Raw genomic sequence first — 27,562 nt, 5'->3', positions numbered from 1 at the left:
GAAATTTAACAATAAAAAATGCATTTTATTTTATAGGTAACAACTGGATACAAATATATCTTTTAATATTAATTTGAAAAGATAATATAAAAATTAACACTTAATTTTCATGTACGTGTGAATTCAACAATTTCGAATAATATAGATGTATGACCGACATATGACATCTGACGTAGTTTTTGGCGTAGTTTAAGATCGCGTTCAAAAAGCAAGGTTATGTAGACATCGTTCTATTAAAAGTTATCGAAGGTACCAGGATTATAGATAAATACGCCAGACGCTCGTTTCGTCTACATAAGACTCATCCGTGACACTCAAATTAAAATAGTTATACGACCAAACAATACAACATTTAAATTTTAGAATGGACATTTTTTCAATACTTTATTTGCAATTCTAAGTCACGTCAGTGTTAAATACCAGACTTCAAACTTTAGTTCAAAAATCATTTTCACGGTCTGTCAGTTTTCTATTGAGAAATATCAGGTTTATTGATTTAAAATACAACGAGTTATTCTAAATCAGTTGCAATGTAAGGTACACAATACAATTACAAAGTTTAGGGTTGTCCGAAGTAATTAGAAAATATCTTTTTTAAAGTTCAAATGTGGAATCCGTTGTGTTGACAATGAAAGTTATATCAAATAACATTTCACTACAATTATGAATGTGTGATGATATTGCACAAATGACACTGTACTTACAAGTCAATAACTTATCATGGACAACATTAATAATTCATTACATCATCTTTGTCTTATTTGACTCTTGATCAAATAGTTTCAGGTAAGAACATTTGGTTTACTTTACGTTATCCTACAGTTTATCAATCTTAAAAACCTAATTTAATATCTTTGAAACAAAAGATAATTTGATTTGATTGTAAATGCCTTCAATCAATCAATCAATCAATCAAATCGTTCGATAATTGAGAATGTGTACCCACCCTCTTTATATAAGGTTAAATACTAGCATAACAATAAAAAAAAAAGGTAACAGTAGTATACCGCTGCTCGAAAGTCATAAATCGATTGAGAGAACAATTTCGTTAAGGAGAAGAGCCAACGATAATGAGAAATATCAGTGAAAAGAAGTAAGCGCTCGAATCAAAGAGTGCATGTTGTCCTAAATCTACTTACCCGTTTTATAGAATAAAATCAACTTGAAAAACGTGATAACTTTGGCAAATGCAAATACAACAAATGGAAGTTTTTTACGACCTTGACTGGCTATACAGCTCTCCTATGGTCGGTAAATGCAAATGAAACAGCATCACAACCAGAAACAATTTCAATAAGAAATTAAAACAAATTCTTCAGAGACAATTGAAGGTCTTTCCACATCATTTTAAAATTTATTGAAAAGAAGCTAGTTCCTGTTTACTCAAAGTAAAAACTAGCATATAATCATAATTTTCTTCGGACTGATGCGAAAAATATTTGGTTTCTATATACTTTTAAGTGAAATAAGGGAGATAATGTGCTACTTCCGGTGAAGTAAATATCACATCCAGTCTCATATGATAGCTTCTTTCACACTGATTCCAAAAAAAAAATATACTTTTTCCTGTACAACGGGGAGATAATTGGTCACTTCCGGTTACCAAGAGACAAATCAATACAGCAAACGAAAAATGCGGAAATGATCTTCAAAAGTAATAATCTAGTGCGTCTACAGATAAGCGTCGACTTATATGCAAACATCACCTGTCATGCGAATCTACACTCTATTAAATGTCACAGCCGAAGAGGACTCAACCGGGAAAATTACAGTTTAAACTATTTTTCTAATATCCAAATATCTTAGACCGCTAAACATGTCGATACAGTACCGAGACATTCAACTGGTAGCTGTGACCGTTCAATCTTTCTTCCTCCTAACTCTGTAAAAGAAATTCTGCAATGTTTACATATAAACCGTAAATGCACGGTTGTCGAAATTCTGTATTTGAGACTATACTTCCACAATAAATGTCTGTATACATGTGTATGTTGTAAACGTTTCAAACAATTAAATAAACAACGATTATATCAAAGAACTTTGTCATTTTTATAAATTCATAATTTGTGACTTCAAACTTGTTTTCGTCTAATCGCATTATCATATGTGTAAAATTCTAAAACGTGATCATATATAATTAGTTATCAAAGGTACCAGGATTTCAATTTAGTACGCCAGACGCGCGTTTCGTCTACATAGAACTCATTTAGTGACGCTCATATCAAAATATCTATAAAGCCAAACTAAGAATTTGAGATCGTTATGAATTTGTTAAGAATGACAAAGACAGAACACAATATGTTTACTTAATGAATTACAGACATATACCTACTTCATTAAATACAACACGTATATGAATTATGAATTTGTTAAGAATGACAAAGACAGAACACAATATGTTTACTTAATGAATTAAAGACATATACCTACTTCATTAAATACAACACGTATACATAACGATCGATACAATTTCAAAAGCGACTTCATCGCTTCTTTTGTTACAAGAGTGTGGAACGCCATCACTGCCTTATAAGAAGAAACTATTACGACAAGATATAAATGGAGAATTCCCATCATGTAAGAAACATTTGCATCATGTCATTGTAGTTTCCTCTTATAAGGCAGTGATAGCGTTCAATACAAGAGTAAGAGTTTATTTATACTACGGTAAATAGTAGTGTTTTAAATGTGTATTTTTAAACCGGTTATGTTCGTCATACCTGGACAACCTTCGAAACATATACACCGTCTATTGACAATCCTTCTAGGTCATTTATTTAAATACATGTCTGTAGCAAATAAGTTGTAGTTGACAGTTTTATGTACATGTATGGTACATGGGTTGCTTTAGGTTAGAGTAAAGAAATTTTATTTGGTGTATCTCTTTATGGATTCCAATCCCTAAAAGAAGGGTATTATCTTCCTTTTATACTTCTACGTGGATTATCTGCTGTTACATATCTTGATAAATCCGTTTATGTCTGACCCAGTGTGTATTTCAACCAATTTTGGAGTGATTTTAAGTCAGGGGTCGAAATTAGCGCTAGTCCGGTAGTCCGGGACTAGTAAAATTTGCGTCGGACCAGTAGAAATTTGTCAATAAAAATCACTGATTGCATCGCAATCTCCGTTTGTTTACAAAACAATTTACCTGTGAAATCAATTACACGGTACTGGGGGGTATTACAATTGATGAAATTAATAATTTAAGTACATGGTGGTAGTAGAAATTTCGTATGGTTGCTAAATTTGTACACTGTATTATGCTATACAAAAAAACGGGAAAGTACATTTCGATCGTCACAACATTTAAAAAAAAACAAATTGTTTAAATGAAAACCTCATACCCATCCGACACCTCCAACTTATTGTTTATCGTATACACATCTACAGATTCTATCTTTACTCTTCATGATAACGTTCTATGAAGCTTAATGATACCATTGCTGATATTATGCATTGCGTAAATGGAAATTTAGTTATCCGTTTTTGTGTACTTATGTTCATAGCTGATTAATTCATAAAAATTAATGGAATCGAACGAACTAAAAAAATAAGCGAAACAGGGTTTGTATACATGGTTATCGTCTCCTGCTTTGCCTGCATCACTTGTCATGCGAGTCCAAAATAAGTGAAAATGTCACAATCGATGAGAATACTAATTAGACGACTATTCTGGTATATGAAGAAATATGGCCGCCGGCAATCAGTCGCTTGTAAGTTGAGACGTACAGATATCGTTTCGGTCAACAGATTCGTACTGGTAACGTAATTATGTTGGAGCACCATTCCCCAACCGTACAGTTCCTTATCTCACATTAGATAATGATAAATCGTTAACTTACATTTATATTAAACTTTTTTGGTATAGTTTCTATTCTAATATAAAAATTACAATATTTTCTTTAGATATAGATATGACACAACAACATAGAAACAACTACTTTAAATTAGTGGCCCTTATAGTTGATGTCGCATACCTTGTTATCTCTAAGTATATTAAAGAAAAGATACTCGGACCAGATAGTTTTGAAACATTTCTGAATAAGGAGAAACACAAGTTGGTGCATATTTACGAAACATCTCAATGTTGCGAATGCAGGATACCTAGCATCAAAAAAGAGAAATTGATATCAAGGAAGCAGTTACTGATCCTGTATAAATCAGACGAAGGGAACCAGATTCGTGATCACAAAAAATATGCCAATAATAAATTAACTCAAATATGCATTTGTGAATATTCTGCAAAAGCACACATAGATGTCAGAGTGGTTGATATCACACTAGCAAACTATATAATTCAGAAATGCGGAAAACACGCGTTAGGGATAGATAATTGGATAGAACAAATTAAAGACGTGCGGAACGAAATATTCCATCTGTCAGATATACAAGAAATGACAGATCAAATATTTGGCATAAAATGGACAAAACTAGAAGGGTCCATTATGGGAATAGCTAAAGAAAAAAAGCAGTGACTATGCTGACGAAGCTGAGAAACACATCATGCAAACACAAAAACTTACCATAATTGGTGATTACATGTTAAAGTATGAGATAATTTGTCGAGATTACTGGAGAAATAAATGCGCTGAATTTGAGGTAAGATTTATTTTATTATATTTGTAAAGCTTCATTGCAATGAAAAGTAGTTAGACCGAAATAGAAACCAAAAATGAGAGCACTGTAAATCTGGAGGAGTAACATGTTGACAAATACTGGTTCATGTGGGCTTTACTTACATATTTCACTAATTGGAGGTAATCTTTCATTATACTTATACTCAAATCGAGAGATAACACGGATTTGAAAAATAATAACAGAGGAATCTCATTTTAAAATTGTATGGCACTATGAATCAAGAGAATAGTTTGAAACCTACATTTTTAAACTGTTTTATTAATGATCTTCATGATATTTTTGCAATAACATGTATGCCTCTTGTTCTTGATAAAAATCAAAATATCTAGTCTTAGCTTTGCATATGATCCAATTGTGATTGAGACTACTTATGAAGGACTGTACTATCAATATTGCTTTGACTGGCATTACACAGTTACTTTAAAAAGGAAGAAATGAATTATGAATAAAGTCATAACCGATTTCGTTGAAGAATTTCAAGTATAAAAAAAACCCATCATGTTATATTGCTGCAAAAGCAGACATTTTTGGAATGCATGTATCTTTATTTTTTGTTCATTTAAGTTGTATCCATACGCAATGTAGATTATATGTATGAATATAACATGAGGAAAAACATTAGATAAGAAAGGTTTTTATTTCAGTATACTTTTTCTCATAAATATTTGAAGAATATTTAATGAGGATATATTAGAATTTGGAAAACAAACTTTATCAAAACATTATATCTGTTTAAAAGAAAAAAAAAACAGTATGTTTTTGAAAAACACGGAAAAAAATATAACAACGAAATAACATGAATAACATTTTAAAATTGTTTCTGTTTTGTAAACAGATATATATGTTAGATTATTTTCTATTTAATGATTTAGTCTTTAATTAAAGAAGAGAATTAAAGTGTCACCCGCGTTGCACATATTTCCAAGGGAGATAACTCTTAAAAAAAGTCGATCGTCCACCATTACAGAACTTGTCTGAGATATTGATGATATTAACCTATGATTTAAGTTTTATAAAAGTATGACCAAAAGGGTACCCATGAAAGCGCTACAATGCCATTTTCCATAAATTTAATATTTCCGAGAGGCATAACTTTTTTCAAAAAATTCGATCGTCCACCATTATAGAAATATTGCTGATATAAATCTATAGTATAAGTTTTATAAAAATATGGCAAGACCTGTGATACATGTAGTGCTAACCAGACCGTACGTATACACGGACGCCCAGTATTTCCATGTCCTCCGCAACGCGTTTCGCGGTTGAAAAACACAGACAAATAGTTACAAAAGTTCGAGTCAACGATCATTCGAAATAGAAAGAGAAAGAGGTTGTTACAAGCTTAAAACATACATATATCAATAGAGTATCGATTATTGAAAGAGTTATGTTTTTGTCATAATTGTTAGATTGGAATGTCAAATTATAAATACTTTACAAAAATGTAAAACAGTTTAGGGACAACCCGCCTAATTAGTAACTATCATTCAAATGAAGAATATTTTCTGGTTTAAAAAATGATATTTTTAATACACATTTTATACTTGAAATAAACCATTTTCATGAAAATGTAGCAAATTATTTAAAAAACGAATATCCATAACCTGATTTACAGTTATAATCCGAAAATCCGAAAATTCGAAAATTGAAAATTTTTCTGGCTACTAAATTTTCTAAAACCCAAAATAAAAAAAAATAAAAAATAAAAAAAATAATTATTTGGAATTGGTTGTTTCTTTTTTATAATTTTTTTCATTTTTAAGTTTAGAGACTCAGCTTGATAAATAGTTTTTGGCAATATCAAAAGATAACTTAATTGAGTGAGAGTTACTCACTTAGGAATAGTTCCCTATTCGTCGAGGTGTCCCCAACCTGTACAACAATAACACATAAACTTATTATTTATCAGTCCAACAAAGGATAACGACTAGATGTCTTGATCTTAATTCCTCTTGTTACAGTTATATTTTATGTATTTATATTTGCATATATTGATATCGTATGTATGTTATCAAGAGAGCACAAAATCAAGTCATTGAAGAGAAAGCAGCTGCTTTACACCATACCATGCCTAAGCTGTTTAGTAGATCGATGAAAAAAGAATGTCATCAAACCATGAGAAAAATACGTAAATATGCACTATGTTATAACAGAAATATCATAATGTGCTTATACCTCAGGATTTTAGAAGAAGCAATTGTTAATGGAATATCAATTTAATGTGAAATATTCAAAACACTAGATGTTCTTAAATGTGAATATTATATTGGAAAAAACATAAAACATCTCCTTTATTTTCCGAAATTTTAGGATATGAATAAATTATTGCAGATTGACTGATCATTGATTATCTGGAGCCCATTACAGATCGTTAAGGGTTTGTGTTACTCAGTTGTTAGTTTCATGTGCAGTGATTTATGGACTCATATTGCTTTTTGTGGTTTGCAGTGTTCTTATCGCGGTTGTGTTTCGGTTTATTATTTTTTTTTATCTTGTGGATAATTTCTGTTAATTACTACATGCATATTCAAGACCGTCTTGGTAAAACCTAAAACCTAATTTAATATTATAAAATCCTAAATTGAATACACAATAAAAGTATATTCATAGTCATATACACATAGAATTGAGAATGGAAATGGGGAATATATCAAAGAGACAACAACCCGACCATAGAGCAGACAACAGCCGAAGGCCACAAATGCGTCTTCAATACAGCGATAAACTCCTGCATTAGGAGGATTTGGACACAAACTCAATAATTTAGTATATTATAAGAACATTAACCTGAAGCACGGGGAGGCACTCTACTGTCTCCATACGGCACTAAAAAAATCATAAAACATAATAGAGTAAGGAAACTACAATTCTATTGTAATGAAAATATGGACAAAATTACAAGACTCCTACCATTAGTTTTCATGACTGTTTTGTAAAAGAAGCCACTGTTTTCAACATGTTCCATGAAAGAGGGGTTTAGCATTTCTTTTCCTTTTTGTTCTTGTGTGAGAAACATAAGATTATGAGATGGTAAACAATATTCATTTATATTATCCGTTAGATTTTAGTTAATTTAAAAGAGAAGAAAACTAATTAAAGGAGACAATTGAGAATCATTAATATCATGTATAAGGAAAACAAAATTATCCAAAATCCGAACCATTTCTTCTAAAAAGATCAAGGAATGACTGTAGAGCATTGCAAAAAATGGTCCGCTAGATAGTTGTAGCAAAGTTCTTTGAATTCGAAAATATCCCGATAAATAGTATAGGATATTGCATCGATATATTTGAATATGATCCTTTTTACTTTTAGGGCAGTACTGAATACTGACAAATGACATTTGTAGGCTTTCACACACTTAGAAACTATACACATTTAATACAGGAAAGTCCTACAAAATGAGATGAAAGAAATATGACGTTCAAAAAGTCCGTAAACTTAGATACGATCCAAATTAAACTCTGTAATCCTTTGAATAAACTTATAATTATAGCTGTTAATTTAACACGGTGGTATAATGTCTTTAAGATTCATCATAACCTTTTGGCTACAATGGCCGAATTTACACCATCAATTTTACTCTGAGTACAGAAAATCATGTCCACGAAAGTTTTGAGGAATGGCTGGACCTAGATAATTAATTTTTAAATGCATATGGTTCAGAATATTATAAACTTTTTTGATTTTGCGATTATCTTTTTCATTCCTGCAGAAGGTGAAAAAATAAATTAAGTTGGGAAAAATTTTGCGAAGCTGCCCTCATATAATCGATGTTGTGAGTAGTATTGATTTGAATGGATAAAGAAGGACAATAGACACATGTAAACAATAGGTGATTTTAACTGTAACTGAGTGGACCATATCAAATAAAACTCGTGTGTTTGTTTATTTTGCTATATCCTGCAGACTGAAAATAAAATGCACGTCAAAATCCAGATAAGTCATTTATTTCCTGAAACATAGACTTCATAAAACTTGTATATACCGAAGTCCACCCATGCCTTAAAACTTTTCTAGATGTATCAGTTTGTCTGTACTCGTAGTACATTTTTGAGTGTATAAAACGGCCATATTTTTCAATTCCGTCAGATGAACCTTACGTATTTTTTAGATCTTTATCGGTATTTAAAACGATTTTGTTCTCAATAGATTAAAACATAACTTAATATGTATAACTATACAGTTATACAAACAAATAGATTTTTTTATCGGGCTGTTTATCAAGTATGTATACAAAAATCATTTGATCCGTACTGGATGATATGTTGACTTGATTTATAATTTATAATGATTATTGTCTTTGAACTAGATTACAGTAACTTCTAGTAGATCGATACTATGTGCGGGTTGTAGTTTTTTTTTTAAAGTATAATTTTAAGAGACACATACAACACCATGACATGATAAAAAGGCAATTAACGGTTTACAGAACACTATATGGCTAACTGGAATGAATACGAACTATATAAAAAACAAGATTGGTCTTACTTACTCCGTAAGGGTAATGATATCATACTGTGAAAATACTTTTATTCGTGGGGTACCTATTTTCGTGGTTTTCGTGGATGACTTTATCCACGAATTTAAGTGTCCAACGAAATAAAACAACCATTGTCCAAATCAAGACATGAAAAGATCCCAATACTTTGCAATTTTCTTCAATCTAGACAATTTGTAACCTTGGTTCCTAAGGCTTCAATTTTTCATTTTGTTTTAGAAAACTAAAGTCCAGGACTTTAAAAACCCACGAACATGTAAATATTGCTCAAACCACGAAAATTGATACCCACGAATTAAAGTACTTTCACAGTATCTCAAGTCAGGACAAGGAATAAGCAGTCACGAATCAGTCAGTCATGATGAATCCCATCACCTTCTGAATGTGCCTGTCTCAAGTAAGACGTATGTAATTCAGTGGTTGTCGTTTATTTCTGGCTTTCCTGTTTGTTTTGTTTTTTGTTAATTATTTAATTTTAGATGTTATACTAGTCGTCTGATCTGTTTCTTATTCCTGAATGTGACATGTTGTCTATGTGTGGATTCACAAGGCCGAATTCATAGCAGCAGACCTTTACCCTTTTGATATACTCGTACTCACTCTTATTGTAGTTCATGCAACATATCAATAGTTCAATTTCAATGTATCTTTGGTTAAACATTTATGACTTTTATCATTTTGAGTTTTACAATTTGTATAAATAAGAATGTCTGTATATTTTATATGGTTTAAAATCAGTCAAGTGTTATGAGTATTAATTTGACATATAAAATTAATTGATTCCGTTGTGTACTGCTTTTACCAAAAAAAAAAAAAAGGGGGGGGGGGGTTACAACTTATATAGAAACAAAACATATAAACCAACATGAAGTCCTAAATAATCGTATTAATATACAATTTTGTCCAACTAGAATTTCAGCAAAACATGAACAAGTGACTCTTTCTTTTCTCTTCTTAAAAATTAATCGAGTATTTACACCTAACGTTATATTGCGTAGTTTGCAATGGACAACGAATCCAATCAAAACCTTGTTTTGTTTAGAATGAAAAGCTTGTTTTTATATTTGCATTTGAACTGTTTTGATTCGAGTATCACCGATGAATATGTAGATAATACACGCGGATATAGTGCACAGTTATAAGCTGGGTATCTACATGATCCGTGGTGAGTATTTGCAACCTCTGTGATGATGCCACTGTTGTTGGACGTTTAGTCTCCGAGGATATTGCAGGACCAGTAGACAGTCTCTTCGGTTGACATGAACTATCATGTATTCATTCATTTGTCATTGCTGTATTGTTTCGCCATTTTGAACTCTAAAATACCAAAACACCAACCACGTTATTATTGAATTTCATACTTACCTTGTTCTTTACAGAAACTCTTGATAGCACGGTTAACAAGATAAAGTTAATGGTTAACATATTTGGTAGTGAGGAGAATGTGGAATTATTTGATGATACCGAACTAGTAATGGAAGGTATGATTTCTAACGAAAAATATTTTATTTTGATATTCTAAATTATGCATTATTTCGCATTAAGTGTTACACTATAAATATAAAATATCATATTAGATTCTATAAATGTCTTGTAAATCAACACGATATATAGAAAATGATTGATTCGTTTTACTCTGATGTTTCAGACAACAAGAGAATACTTATACCGGTTTTCATGCAACTTGACATTCCGAATTCATGGGATAAAACAAAAGTGTTTGAAGCTATAGATGAATTCAGATTAACCGGAACACCAGACATGAATATCAGAATTAAAGCTATTTCAATTGATGACCTCAACATGTATGCAGAAATAGCAAAACAGGTCCTAGGAAATGTTCATGAACTTCGTTCCGAAATTAACAAACTTATGTCTACGATGCTATCAGATGCGGAAATTGATACAATGGAAAATGCAGAATTGTGTGTTAACTTAAATGTACCAGACAGATCAGGTATTTTTTTTTTTATTTTTGATATCCTTAATAAGAACATCTGAAATACTTTAAAGTACCAGTTAAACCCGGATATGTTTTTTTTTTCTTTTTGAGATGGCAATCAGAAATATAGGCAAGTTGAAAACAACTTTAATTGATTGCCCTCACACGTAATAAATTTGGCCTATTTTGACAGTATTAGAGAATTTATAAAAAGCAGTTGAATGCACTACTAATAATCTAACTTAAGCCATTTCTGTCTATTTTACATTTTGACAACATTTCAAGAGTTTAACATAAACATATTTTCATATGTTGTCAATTATATTATTTAATGATTGGAATTTATTATATCCAAACGGTTCACATTGAGGAAGCCAACAAGTTAACAGAGTTACATATGATTTAATTGTGTATACACTTGTTACAGGTTAATCATGCATGTTAGACATTGCAACAACTAAGATTTAGCAATCATGTGTATATATCTTAATTTTACTTTTTTTGTAATACCACCTCGCTAAAAGCCTTCATCGTAAAGTAGTTGGATACGAAAGTCATAACGATAAAATATATATATGCATAAAGCGGGATTCGAGTCTTGTACCCGGAATGAAATTTTGTAATGTATTTTTTCTTGAACAAAATATTGTTTTGATTGAATAGAGTATTAAATATTTCATTTTCCTCAATTGGTGATATTTTTTTTTTCATTTTAACTGGCTTAAGGTGGTATGGGAGTCTAAAATAAAAATGATAGAATTTGTTCATACTTTGCCAAAACGTTGTATCTATTGATACATGTTGAAAAATATAATAAAAATGATAGGTCACCGCGCATTTTCTCAAGCTACAGGACGGGACAAAATGACACATTTTGTATGGATTATACAGGAAAAAACACCATTTTGTGATTAGAAACTAAACAAAGTGATAGAATTATTAAATACTTCAGGAAAAGATAGCTTTCATACACTGCTTTGAGAATATCAAAAGAAAAGATAGGGTCACCGTACGTTTTTTTCCGGCTAAAATACAAAATAGGAAAATTCCATACAGAATCCTTCAGAAAATGCACTTTTTAAGAGTTACCTCCCCTTAAAATGCCAATTTTAAAAAAAAATAAAAACAACCAAAAAAATTAACATTTGCAAAAATATTAATATTTAGAAGTTATATTCTTATAAATTGGTACTTTTAAATGAAAATGTACATTAAACATCTGCATTCCTGCATCAAATTTTGCTAACTTGATGGAAAATCTGGACCTTTGATTCTCTGTTTTTTACAATCCAAGATGGAGGAAGACACCCATACCACCTTAAGTAGTTTAACGTGATAACGTGTGTGACTGTTATGCTCGAGCCTTTTATTTTGGAGTTCGTTTAATTATGACGTTATGTTCATTTGAAAATGTCAATGGGGAATATGTCAAAGAGAGATAAAACCCGACCAAAGAGCAGACAACAGACAAAGGTCACCAATAGGTTTTCAACGCAGCGAGAAAAAAAACCGCACCGGAGGAGGTTCTCAGATGGCCCCTTAGCAAAATGCGTACTTGTTCAGTGAAAATGGACGTTACACTAAACTCCAAAACAATTAACTAAAATTAAATAAAAAACACACAATACTAACAAAGGCCAGAGGAAGTGAAAAGTGAAAGTGAAACCACGTATGATCAAACAACGAAAAATGAATTATCAATACCATAACATATTTTATTTCATAGTTGTAAGTCTATAATGTTGGAGGTAACAAAGTCTATATAGCACTCCAATATGATGTTTCATAACCCTACAGGTGCTATTCTGTTTTGCAACAATTACTCAATACAAAATTTACTGAAATATTGTAAACCACACCCAATTTATAAACATTTACATATAAGAATTAACAAAAGAATACTTAATATCAACATTTTAATGGTGTATGTCTAGTGAATGGTTGTCTTGTTTAAAATCATTAAACAATCTCCTTATTTCTTATCATTATGAAAAGAGTTATTAAAATTAAACTAACAAACAAACGAAAAAAAATTTCACAACAAAAGTCACTTCAACAAGATGAAATTCCAATCAGGACCAACAATCAAAAGTAAGTATTGAATAATTACTGTCATAAATGAGTCTATAAATAGTACTGAAATAATACTGAAAAACCAGTACTGTTACAGTACTGCTAATATCAGTGCTGTTGCAGTATTGGAAACTGATGACTGTCACAATACTAAGCAATTAGAACTGTCCCAGTAGCGAAAACATCAGTACTGAAAACAAAAATTACCGAACAAATGTAAGTAAATGAATTTATCAAAAGTTCAAGATTACAATTTTATCATGTAGCCGTTTAGTATTGATGTACAAGAGCGGATAATAGTACAAGAGAATTGTGAGTTAATTCTTGGTAGTGTACATGGTGATGATTTGTTACTCTTTATACAATTTCAAGCTTGTGTTACTATGTATGTTGGAACCGATGATCTTTAAGTAGACTTTGTTTGTCCTATCAAAACATTTCATTGAATATGATATTATCGGTTTTATTCGACTAATTGTATGGAACTTCCTCCAGTATTTCATTCTCTCCTTTCTTCAATAACTACAAAACTTCAAAGTTTTATTACTTTTTATTTATCTATTTACAACATCAGTTTTTTTTATTGATAAAATTGAGAATGAAAATGGGGAATGTGTCAAAGAGACAACAACCCGACCATAGAAAAGACAACAGCAGAAGGTCTCCAACAGGTCTTCAATGTAGCGAGAAATTCCCGCAACCGGAGGCTTCCTTCAGTTGGCCCCTAAACAAATATATACTACTTCAGTTATAATGAACGCTATACTAAACTCCAAATTGTACACAAGAAACTAAAAATAAAAATAATACAAGACTAACAAAGGCCAGAGGCTCCTGACTTGGGACAGGCGCAAAAATGCGGCGGGGTTAACCTCTAGCCAACGTAGAAAAGTAAACGCATAACAATACGCACATTAATATTCAGTTCAAGAGAAGTCCGAGTCTGATGTCGGAAGGTGTAATCAAAGAAAATAAACAAAATGACAATAATACATAAATAACAACAGACTACTACAGTCCCTGTAACGTAAAAGTTAACACTTTTTCGTTCGGGAATCGTACGTACAGCGTTCGGTAATCGTTCGTATAGAGATCGGTCATCTTCCGTACATCGTTCGTATAGCGTCCGTACAACGTTCGGTCAGCGTTCGTTCATCGCATGGTAAATGTCACCGTTGAGGGTTTTGTCTAACGTATGCTTCATGGTATCGTTAATCGTTGTATTTGTCGTATGGTTTATGGTATCGTTTAGCGTTTAGCGTTTCGTTTATCGTATGGTATGTAATATCGTTTAGCGTTTCATCAATCGTATGGTATATCGTTTTGTTAAGCGTCTGATATACAAGTATGTTAGGGTTTTATTTCAGAAAGTTATTTCAATTATTATAGTTTTGAGTTAAAATGATTTAATAAAAAAAAAAATGCGAGATAAAAAAAAACAATTATTAGTTTGGATTGGATTAAATCTCTAACTAATATTATGGAATATATATAAAACGAAGGGGAAACGTTTCCTCCCATCACATTTTGACATGAACAACATATGTTATATAAATGAGGCTTTATATGAAGTAAACGTTTTATATCTAAATGTATTAGAAAAAAAGACAACACATCTATGGTATTTGTTCTTCTCAATGTCAGGGTCTGGTATATACCGAAAACTGCCAGGGATATATAAAAATTCGTTGAAGATATCTATGGAACCAGCGTCGCTTGTGATTCCTGCTGTCGGTGTTAAAACTGTTTTTTTTTACTGTTAAAAGTGCTTAAGTCCATGTATGAGTAAAATACAGAATTAAAAAATAACTCTACCTTTTTTATATTTCTTTATCATAGAGGTAAGCTTCTGGCCAAGTTTCACTTATTCTCTCGCAAATCATTTACCTTTAATAACCAATCATTTGTATTCTAAACATCTAAAAGAAGTTGATTTGTTCATTGTACGAATACATGAAAATTCAAATATTTGTCACTGGGCGTTATGTTTGCAATCGATGATCAAATACAAATCTACAGTATTTACATGAAAGAGACTGAATAATATATTTTTTTATTATTATTTTACACATATTTGAAGGATCGAAATAATCAGTTCTGCAAATGGATGTTATTTAAAGACTTGAAATTTTACAATTATCACATGCATTTATGAAATTTTTTATCGACGCACCAACTTTTTCACTTTCATCGTGCACAGCTCATTTTCTATTCGCTTAAGGTTTCTAACGATCTTCTTACTTGTTCATTACATTCTAGAATTGAAATCCTACACAAATTGCAGATTTTTTATTCTCCGGCTAGATTGCGTATAAGATGAATACTGTTTCGTTTGTGTACATACAATGTTTTGAAGGTCGATATCCAGTTTCGCTAAAAAAGAATTAATTTGCGCCACAACTTAATTACGCCAATTCTTTTTTTGCATCACTTTATTGTAAAAACTGCAGCATTCATTTGCGCCAATAAAACAATTATTTAATTGCGCAAATATTAATAGACTTGTTTTCAAATGTTTGTTCTTAGTGCACCGATGAGGTCCTTTCCGGTATTTAAAGGTACAAGAATAAATACCGCAAAGCGCCTCCTTAGTGTATGCACTTAGAACAAAATAGTGCAATAAGGACCTGATGGAATGATACAAAAAACATGGCATACAGAAGGAGACTTTCTTAAAGTACATAATTTCAAATTTTAGTAATTTTAGTAAATATAAAGTTATTTAACAGTTGAAGTCAGTATTCTAATGTTACATGAAGGTGTAAATAAGTTAATCGTTTCGAGGTTATTATAACACACTTAATAAAATAGAGAATGGAAATAGGGAATGTGTCAAACTCCATTTGTTGGCGCAATTCATATTATAAAAAAAAAAAGAGACGAGCGAGATTCAAACCTTTACAATATGACAAATTACACTTAAACGTTTTGACACACCAGTAAATTCTTCGTCCGGGGATATACACCTGACATTGATCTTCCTTCAGCAACTTTACAATACCCAGCCGTGTCATTTCCGTATATTGTACATGTAGATAGCACGTGTAATACATGTATATACACCAGAAATACCTATTCAAATGATTTTTATTTTTAGAAGAACTCCATATCGGGTAACATTAAATATACATAAACATAAAATTACAATTGAAAAAAAAATGGTAATAATAAGTTCAAATGTTGTTTTATTAAATGCTACTAGGTACATATGTATATGTAAACTTATGTTATTACGTTATTTCATGTACCTTTTTTTTTTTGGCTTCAATTACTTTTTTTTTATCTTATTGACTTATTCGTAAATTGAAAAACGCACAAATCTGAATAGAATCATAAAGCATTGAATGATTTCTCTAACTCCAAACTAGTTATACATGTACATGTAGATGCCTCTTAAATTTTATTTTTCTCGTTGGGTTGCTTGTCCATTAATTGACGTTTTCGCTATATTCTTTTGTTCGGTAGTTGTAAAAAAAAAACGCTCATCTATCAATTTCACAATAAATATAATACTCGTAAGTCATGAACATTGACACAAACATAAAATGAAATGAAACACTTTAAAGCTGTTTAAATTATGCAGTGCATTTTGAAAATATAGTTTTGAAAAACCGGTTATTTTTGTTAAATACTTTTTATGTCCCTTTTCTTAAAAATTAGGACATGTGTCTCTGGGGCCGTGTCAACGAAGCTGTCCTAGGACTAAGACATGTCTTAGGATGGTCTTAGGACACATCTTAGTCCTAAGTCGGGTTAACGAAAGTCTCCTAAAATAAGATATGTCCTAAATTTGGTCCTAAAGCTAGGATATACAATTAGATGTCTTAGGATAGTCCTAAAGGTTACATCGTCCTAAAACGTAATAAAAACAACAGATATGGCATAAACTCAATACTAAAAATAATAATACAATATTAAACTATCATTAGATAAAATAAATTAAAAAAAATATTGTTAAATGTTTGTTAAAGATTTAATTCTATTATATTAAATTATTTCGTGCTGCTTTTTTTGAACTATAAGCAACATATTTTAAATAGTTCAAATATGGGGAAAAGTTTACTTCTTGTTTACCTATTCCTGATTCGATACAAGTAATGAAATCGAGTGGACCTAAGGACAAAACTAGTTTTGTACTAAAATTGCAGCACGAATATCACAAAGTTTTGTGACCATTTACTTTTATTTTCGTATTAAATTCATTTATATCTTTTATCATATTTAATAACGTATTTATTAGTAAATTTCCGTAAAAACTTTTATTTTGTGCATATTTATGATTTACATTTTCCCCACATTTAAATTTAAAGTTTTATTTATGAAGAATAATTTGAACGAAACTAAACATCGGTCACCACAATCCGCAGAGACATTTTTTCTTACTAGTAACCTCATTAAAGGTCAGTTGCTTAATTGTTGTTTGCTTTACGATCAATGGCAAATATTTCATAAATTTTCAAGACGAGAATAAATAAAGAATACATTTAAAATGCAAGTACTGTCTGTAAAGTGAGACAATTTAAAATTCCTATTAAAAAAAAAACGCTCTACTAGCCAACATCGCCGGTGTGCTTCTACTTTATTCATTTCGACCCCATAAATTCGGTTGTTAGTTTTTTATACAATTGAATTGAATTCAAATCTTTATTGCCATAATGCTCTACATTTTTAAAGTATGTTGCACAATATAACAAAATAAAAATAAACAATATCAACAAGATCATTAATATACATAATAAAAGTAAACATTTCAAGAGTCACCTGTCCTCAGTTCTATAGACTATTTTAAAAAGGGTCCTAGCTTAAAAACCTAAATATGTGATCTTGGGATGAGTATATAAGTATTATGTTTTACAAAAACAACATATGATAAACAAAGTTAAAGGTAGTAAGGACCACAGGGGGAGGGTGTTCTTAACATGGTTCAAGAATGGAAACAAAAATAAGTATTTCCGAAACAATAAATTGGTGAAGTGTTGTTTTTAATTACCTGCTATTTTTATTTACCTGCACTGAGTTGATACCAGTGTTGCAGAGAGTACTGTATGATTCCCCAGCTGAGGAGAAGGTATTTCAGTATCGAGAAGATTTATAGGACAATTTTTCTTCTTTAATTACAGAAATTGAAACTCCCTCGAGCATAGTTGATTGATTGTTGGTGGCTGAATGTCCGTTGGCAAATATTCCGTGCAATTGACGACAATTTAGTAATAAATACAAAAGATAGGTCCTGTTGTAGATGCTATTAGGGATGAAGATCGGAGGAATTTTAACTGCCACTGAAAAATTAGTGTTTATAAGATACAGACAGAAATATTGCCAGTGGTTTTGAAGGGGTTCTTAACGTGCAGTGATTCTCTACGATGAATTTAATGTCCCAATACTGAGTGGACGTGGCTGCGTACTTGTGTATCCCGCATAGTCAACATGGTGCTCTACTTTGCCAAGGGTTGTACTACCGGAAGGCCTTAGTGACCTGATCTCTCTTCCCCAGTCACCCTTTGTGATTAAGATGAAGACTGAAATGATAATAAAATTGAGAATGGAAATGGGGAATGTGTCAAAGATACAACAACCCGACCAAATAGAAAACAACAGCAGAGGGTCACCAACAGGTCTTCAATGTAGCGAGAAATTCCCGCACCCGGAGGCGTCCTTCAGCTGGCCCCTAAACAAATATATACTAGTCCAGTGATAATGAAAGCCATACTAATTTCCAAATTGTACACAAGAAACTAAAATTAAAATAATACAAGACTAACAAAGGCCAGTATAGTTTGGTTCTGTGGATTAGTTTCTCCTTACCTCTATTTATAATGAATACTTTAAGTAAGAATTAAGTAGTTGTGATGTATCTGTCAATAAAACAGCGACCCAATGACAAACAAGTATTACTTGGTAATAATACACGTACGGCTTCCATCAAATAACACTTTCAGACTAACTATCCAACAGAGACTTTTAAAGATCAGCAACCTGTACCAGATTCCGCAAATGAAAAATAAAATACAATGAGATTTGAGAAAAAACAACGACTGACAAGCTAAGACTCGTAACCTCAGACAGGCAAACAGATTTTCAGATTAACAAATTTTGCTTTAGACCTATAATACATGCTAGTACCATAATTCATGAAAGCTTATTGTTGGTTTAAATGGTCACAAATACAACTGACAATTAAAAAAAAAACTGTATTTCCTTTTCTTTTTTTACGTAAAACTCAAATAAACTTAATCTGGAGCATTTAAGATTGAGTTATAATGATTGATTGTTGATTGTTGGTTGCAAGTTAAGGACGCTATCAAACATACAATACACACGATGGATAATTCCTGTATGTAATAGAAGTCGGGGATATTTAGTCTACCACAGGAAAATGAGGGTATATAGGATAGGCACAGCAATTTAGCGTTACAATAGGCCACCTACGGACCGCTCAAAGAGTTGAAGAAAGACTTCGTATTCCTAACGTGCAAAGATCGTTGATCTCGCTTTATACGGGGCTTCAGGTCTAACGTCTCCAATCTGACCGGACGTGGCTGCGTACTTGATAAATCCCCCACAGCCGAATGGACGCCCAACTTTGCAAGGGTTTTACTGCCGGTCGGAGGCAGACCAAAAGGGACCATATTTCTATTCTCCAGTCACCCTTGTGTGAGTCATAATGAATACTGTGGATAATTTCTTTTCGTGGATTGCAAGTCATTATCCTACATCATATTCAACGTTCTAATTCTGAACTGACGTGGATGCGTATTTATACATCCCACATAGCTACATGAGGCGACACCTTGGTTTTAAACGGAGAGATTTGTACCGATTTCTCTATCGTTGTTAGTTGGGGGCTCATCGAAAGACATCATGTACTAAGATGTGCATAATTATAATATTTATGTTCTCCCGAATCATTAAGAATAAAACATATATTTTACTGTATTGGTAAATCAAGTACATGACTGTGCTCTACATATATCTGTTTATCAATCTCTGTCATTTTACACTTTTTATTCAACTTTTTTACGATTTTTTTTTAGTTATACGAGTTCCAAGTGACAATTATTCAAATAAATCGTTAACACTGGAGAGAAAATTTGAGGTGGTGAAAAAATCAATTATAATACATAATATAGAATGCAAAATTATTTTTTTGTACATTCTTCAATCTACTTTACTGTAATATTATGTTAATTGCATTATAAATAAGATAATAGATTTATGAAATAACCAATTCAAAACTTGATTATTTATTTCAGAAAATGAACCAAACAAAGAAATTCAGGATCAAACATCTGTCAAAACCAACCTTCCTGTTTCTGTCACTTTGCGCCAACAGTTAAATATTAAAAACTCAAAGAATGAGAATCCGATGATTAATATCTGTATCAAAACAGGCAATGCATTAGTATTTAACGACTATTTGAATAAACAACTTATTATTTGTAATTCAGACGGTACTGATATTCATCACATTGCTCTGTCCTATCAACCATGGTATATAACAGAGATAGAAAGTAATACTGTAGCAGTATCCTGTAGATATAACAGTACCATACTGATAATAGATATATCTACACGTTCTATCACCCGTACAATCAAGAGCAGTGGTTACTGCGGCGGAATATCATATAATGATAATAACCTGTACGTTGTTATTGATAGGATTATAATACATGTGATGGACCTGGCAGGTAAAGTAATATATACTATACCGGCACCTGCATACTTTATCCACGACATTACAGTAGAAAGAGACAGGTTGGTCTGTATAAACGTACATCAATATACTGCTGCTCGTTAGATGGAGAAGTAATGTGGAAGTTTGAAATTGATGAATTTCAAGATTTAATTCGTGTAACAACAGATAATGAGGGGAATGTTTATGTTACTGATTGCAGGACGAACACTGTAACAGTTGTATCAGATGATGGTAAACATCATAGAGAACTTCTTACTGAATCAGATGGAATGAGAAAGCCGTGGGGAATTTATTTTGACAAAAAAGAAAATACTCTTCTTGTTTGTAATTTTATAGAAAAATCAAATCTGTTTCTTTTCGACGTGAAACATAAATTAACATGAATCATTCTTTCAGACAATGAGTTTATTCGGACTCGGTTCTGTTTTTGTGTTAAGTCATCCATTATATCTTCTATTTATTTGTGTTTTCTTTGCTATAAATCTAAATTAATTGATTGTCACGATCTGTACAGTTATATTCAGATTAAAGATAATACTAACAATTTTGCTATGTACATGTTATCTATGATCAACGCTTAAATTTCATGTGTGACAACAAATCAACTGTATGTGGAAATGTAAAGAAATGCTGCAAAGATGTGTTGTCCTTTGGGACACATCCACTAACTGTGTGATTTTTGAAGAAGAAAACAAAATCAAATTATTTTGCATGATATCTTTTAAAACCATTTATACACTGTTTAAGAGGACATTTGTATTTAAGTCATATGCATATCCTCAGCATTATTTTTGGTATTCGAAACAAATATTATATACGAATGTGTTGGTTTTAAATTAAAAAAATCGAAACAGATTAATTATTGTATGGTGTTGTTGGGTTGCTGTCTCATTGACTGGTACTCCCTCATTAACTGGTACTTCCTCATTGACTGGTACTCCCTCTTTGACTGGTACTCCCTCTTTGACTGGTACTCCCTCATTGACTGGTACTCCCTCATTGACAGGTACTCCCTCATTGACTGGTACTCCCTCATTGACTGGTACTCCCTCATTGACTGGTACTCCCTCTTTGACTGGTACTCCCTCATTGACTGGTACTCCCTCTTTGACTGGTACTCCCTCATTGACTGGTACTCCCTCATTGACAGGTACTCCCTCATTGACTGGTACTCCCTCTTTGACTGGTACTCCCTCATTGACTGGTACTCCCTCTTTGACTGGTACTCCGTTTTTCATTTTATTTCTTTTGTTTTTATCCTGGAAGACTTACATTCAATATAGACTGCCAATTTGTTCTCGTACTGGATAGGCATGACATATTTGCCATTTGACGACAAACAACAGATTAAGCTATTATAAGTTCTATTTATATTAAACTGTATGACATGTTTTAAGTGTATTTGTGTGTTCATATTTAGAAAATAGGGAGGTATATATAAAAAAAGAAGATGTGGTATGATTGCTAATGAGACAACTCTCCACAAGAAACCAAAATGACACAGAAATTAACAACTATAGGTCACCGTACGGCCTTCAACAATGAACAAAGCCCATACCGCATAGTCAGCTATAAAAGGCTCCGAAATGACAGTGTAAAAAAATTCAAACGAGAAAACTAAAGGCCTTCTAATATAGACAAAAATGAACGCAACACAAATATGTAACACATAAACAAACGACAACCATTGAATTACAGGCTTCTAACTTGGGACAGGCACATACAAACATAATGTCGCGGGGTTAAACATGTTAGCGGGATCCCAACCCTCCCCTTACCTGGGACAGCGGTATAACAGTACAATATAAGAACTATAGAAATCTGTTGAAAAAGGGCTTAACTCGTCAGATGGACAAACATACAAGTGGACGTGGCCGGATACTTGTACATCCCAACAACAAAAAGACACTATGAACAGATCTGAGAGTACTCGCAGTTAAGTGACAGCTAGTTCAAAGCTACTAACAACTAATAAAACAAATCATGCATCTAAGACTAACTTATCAATCTGTACACATCCAACATCCAATGGATTTAGTGTAAAGACGTCATAAACAGAGAGAAAAACATGACCTTGTGCAATGCCAAGATACAGGTATCGACAGATTGTAGATCCATGAATGTATATATGTATACCTTACCTAATAATGACTTCACGGTTCCGCTAGCAAGCAAGCTAACCAAAGATATTACCTTTACCTACACCCTCAATGCAATCGGCTGTAACTGGTTTATTCGATTCAGATTTGTTTACATATAGTCATTCGAAATGAATTTATGGGTTTGTGTTATCACCCGAATACAAATTCAACTTGATGAATTATATTACAGAATTACTACAATAGTATCTTAAAGGTTCAAAATTTGTTTTTAGCTAAAAGCATGTAGTTGTTCATGTTTGTAATACATGATTGCCGCTTAAAGAAACAGCTATACATGTACATGCTATTTGTTGAAAACTTTGCATCCGTCAAGGACGTGTTGTTAATGGATCATTTTAGTGCATCCTATAAGAACCAGCAACTATTTTTTATGTACATATTATTAATTTGAACTTTTTGAACTTTTTGAAATGTTTTTTGTTCATGTTACACAATGTGTAATGTTTTGATTTTAACCCACCGCGAGTGTTTTGCGTTATTAATAAATATTATTATAGACAGCTTAATCATATATGTGTATGTCTTTAATCTTAAACTGTTCTCAATATAAAAACTTTCAAAATTTAAGTTTGTCATTATTATTCTTCAGTTCATTGTCCCTTATAGCATTTAACAACAACCAAACACAACCTCATGTCTGTTTTGGTAGACATAACTGTACGAAGAACCTAATTTTTCTCCTGTCTGCTCCTATATTTGCCACTAAACGTTGTAGAAACCACCTTTAATATTTCACGTCCTTGCGAAAACGAAAGCCAGAAAAAGAAAGCCAAAGTGGTATACGTCAATGACATCATACGCAAACGAAAAATGATATGTAAAATATACGTCAGTGATATAGTACATCATGACCACAAAACATAAGAAAAAGATGTAATATATGTGAAGGAGACAGTAACAACACGACAAAAAAGGAAAACAGGTTTATCATCGATCAAATGTATTCGTTCAGTGGCGTATATACAAAATTTAGTCCTGGTATATGTGATGAGTTTATTTATGTCACTTGAGTTAATATATCTTTTGATTGAGTTAAGACATGTCAATTCATATATTATAGTGTGCAATATTTTGCACCTCTCCTTAGTCAGGAATCATCTGATGTTCAGTATTTGTCGATTGTTGTCGTGGTGTATACGCGTTTCTCGTTTTTTCTTTATATTAGACCGTTGGTTTTCCCGTTTAAATGGTTTTAAGCAAGTAATTTCTGAAGCACTTTATAGCTTGCTGTTCTATATGAGGCAAAGCTCCGTGTTGAAGACCGTACTTTAACCTATAAAGGTTTACTTTTATAAATTCTGGCTTTTATGGAGATTTGGCTAATTTACACTTATACCACATCTTCAATGAGACTATACCATTACGACGCAGATGATAAAAAAGATGGTGAATGTACGTCAATGAGACTATACCCTTACGATGCAGATAATAAAAAAGATGTTGAATATACAGCAATGAGACTACCCTTACGACGCAAATAATAAAAAGATTTGGAATATACGTCAATGAGACTATTCCCTTACGACACAGATTATAAAAAAATGTGGAATATACATCAATGAGACTATACCCTTACGACGCAAATAATAAAACGATGTGGAATATACGTCAATGAGACTATACCCTTATATCGCAGATAAAAAAAGATGTGGAATATTCGTCAATGAGACTAGTATGTCTTTACGACGCAGATAATAAAAAGATGTGAAATATACGTCGATGAGACTATAAACTTTAGACGCAGAATGAGACTATACTCTTACGACGCAGATAATATACAATTATGGCCCGTTGAAAAGGTGAATATCCAAAATTGTCAACACGAGAAGGTTATTAAATTGAGGGCGCAGCCCGAAGTGAAATAACTTTTAAGGGTTGACAATTTTGGATATTCATCGATTCTAAGGGGCCACAATTGTTTTATTATACCGAACTAACAGTGGAAGGGCATTTCGAACACTTACTAGTCTATATTTTTAACATAACACACAGACTGACGTTTTAAAATACATTTGTGTTCGTTTTTCTCGAATTTACAACAAAAGTAGAATTTTTTTGTAAAATATTGATGGCCCTGAAAAGGACCGTTTATAAGAGATAGCATCGGCTGCTGGCACTCTCAGCTCTATTTATGTCCAATGCCATATTTCCTCGTCTCTCGATGTGCTTCAAGTGTAACGTGAACGCTGCCATTTTGTTTATTTACGTCTGTGACGTCATTTTCATGGGAGGTAACTCAAGTACAAATAAACAAACCCAAAAGGTTATTCACCGGTGAATAATAGGGTTACTCACCGCTGGTGTAAATTTTTAGGGTTATTCGTCCTTCCTTGCAATAGAATGAAAATTAACTGAATTATTCCATGTCACGTGATTACGTTTCACCCAATAGAATTGTTTGAAATATATGTAAGGTATAATATTAAAAAGATATTGAATATACGTCAAAGAGATTATACTCTCACGACGCAGATAATAAAAAGACATGGAATATACGTCATTGAGATTATACCTTTACGACGCAGATAATGTAAAGATGTGAAATAAACGTCTATGAGACTATACCCTTACAAAATAGATTATAGAAAGATGTGTGATCTACGCCAAAGAGACCATATTCTTACGACGCAGATAATAAAAAGATATGGAATATACGTCAATGAGGTTTTCCCCTTACGATGCAGAATATAGAAAGATGTGTGATATACGTCAATGAGACTAAACTCTTACGACGCAGATAATAAAAAGATATGGAACATACGTCAATGAGCCTTTCCCCTTACGACACAGATTATAAAAAGATGTGGAATATACGTCAATGAGACTATATCCTGGAAAACAGATAACAAAAAAGATGGGGAATATTCGTCTATGAGAATATACCCTAATGACACAGATAATTAAAATATGTGGAATATATATCAATAAGAATATACTCTTTCGACGCAGATATTAAAAAGATGTGGAATATACGTCACTGAGACTATACCCTTACGATGCAGATAATTAAAAGATGTGGACTATACGCCACTGAGCTTATGCCCTTACGACGCAGATAATAAAAAGATTTGGAATATAGGTCACTGAGAGTACACCCTTACGATGTAGATAATAAAAAGATGTGGAATATACGTCAATTATACTATATCCTAGAACAGATAACAAAAAAATGTGAAATATTCGTCTATGAGACTATACCCTAATTACACAGATAATAAAAATATGTGGAATATATGTCAATAAGAATATACTTTTACGACGCAGATATTAAAAAGATGTGGAATATACGTCAATGAGACCATACCCTTACATCGCAGATAAAAAAAAATGTGGAATTTACGTCAATGAGACTATGTCTTTACGACGCAGATAATGAAAAGATGTGGAATATACGTCGATGAGATTATTTTCTCACGACGCATATAATAAAAAGACAGGGAATATACGTCATTGAGATTATACCTTTACGACGCAGATAATAAAAAGATGTGAAATATACGTCTATGAGACTATACCCTTACGAAACAGATTACAGAAAGATGTGTGATATACGCCAAAGAGACTATATTCTTACGACGCAGATAATAAAAAAGATATGGAATATACGTCAATGAGGTTTTCCCCTTACGATGCAGAATATAGAAAGATGTGTGATATACGTCAATGAGACTATACTCTTACGACGCAGATAATGAAAAGATGTGGAATATACGTCGATGAGATTATTTTCTCACGACGCATATAATAAAAAGACAGGGAATATACGTCATTGAGATTATACCTTTACGACGCAGATAATAAAAAGATGTGAAATATACGTCTATGAGACTATACCCTTACGAAACAGATTACAGAAAGATGTGTGATATACGTCAATGAGACTATACTCTTACGACGCAGATAATAAAAATATATGGAATATACGTCAATGTGACTTTCCCCTTACGATGCAGATAATAAAAAGAATCGGAATATACGTCAATGAGACTATACCCTTATAACGCAGATAATAAAAAAATGTGTGATATACGTCAATGAGACTATAGCCTCACGACGCAGATAATAAAATGATGTGGAACATTCGTCAATGAGACTTTCCCCTTACGACACACATTATAAAAAGATGTGGAATATGCGTCAATGAGACTATATCCTGGAAAACAGATACCCTAATGACACAGATAATAAAAATATGTGGAATACATATCAATAAGAATATACTCTTACGACGAAGATATTAAAAAGATGTGGAATATATGTCACCGAGACTATACCCTTACGATGCAGATAATTAAAAGATGTGGACTATACGTCATTGAGACTATGCCCTTACGACGCAGATATTTAAAAGATTTGGAATATACGTCAATGAGACCATACCCTTACATCGCAGATAAAAAAATATGTGGAATTTACGTCAATGAGACTTTGTCTTTACGACGCAGATAATGAAAAGATGTGGAATATACGTTGATGAGATTATGCTCTCACGAATCAGATAATACAAAAGACAGGGAATATACGTCATTGAGATTATACCCTTATTA

The 27,562-nt window shown here is 32.2% G+C and overlaps 2 protein-coding genes and 1 long non-coding RNA gene across 4 annotated transcripts in view; 1 reads left to right on the top strand and 2 right to left on the bottom strand.

Moving 5' to 3' along the window:
• Positions 1-4,358, bottom strand: part of LOC139501876 (uncharacterized) — a 205,123-nt gene extending 200,765 nt beyond the window's left edge. Inside the window, exon 1 of the long non-coding RNA XR_011658671.1 lies at positions 4,348-4,358. This is a non-coding gene — a long non-coding RNA (uncharacterized lncRNA). The remainder of the gene's footprint in view (positions 1-4,347) is intronic.
• LOC139501870 (uncharacterized) lies at positions 524-23,545 on the top strand. Of its 2 annotated transcripts, XR_011658667.1 has the most exons (7): positions 524-786; positions 3,910-4,602; positions 6,658-6,769; positions 10,522-10,623; positions 10,791-11,099; positions 20,411-21,823; positions 22,004-23,545. XR_011658667.1 is itself a non-coding variant. In XM_071291100.1 (6 exons), exons 2-6 carry the CDS (start codon positions 4,507-4,509, stop codon positions 20,953-20,955), a joined length of 1,164 nt encoding a protein of 387 aa, XP_071147201.1. In that variant the 5' UTR covers positions 524-786; positions 3,910-4,506; the 3' UTR covers positions 20,956-23,545. The 2 variants fall into 2 exon arrangements, 1 of the variants encoding a protein (XP_071147201.1); XM_071291100.1 differs by having other exon boundaries at positions 20,411-23,545.
• Positions 21,690-22,091, bottom strand: LOC139502005 (annexin A7-like). The gene has a single exon (XM_071291325.1). It carries the CDS (start codon positions 22,089-22,091, stop codon positions 21,690-21,692), a length of 402 nt encoding a protein of 133 aa, XP_071147426.1.
• Positions 23,546-27,562: the final 4,017 nt, after the last annotated feature.

Source organism: Mytilus edulis, chromosome 13, assembly GCF_963676685.1.
Source record: "Mytilus edulis chromosome 13, xbMytEdul2.2, whole genome shotgun sequence".
Lineage (NCBI taxonomy): Eukaryota > Metazoa > Mollusca > Bivalvia > Mytilida > Mytilidae > Mytilus > Mytilus edulis.
This window is presented reverse-complemented; position numbering and strand designations above follow the sequence as displayed.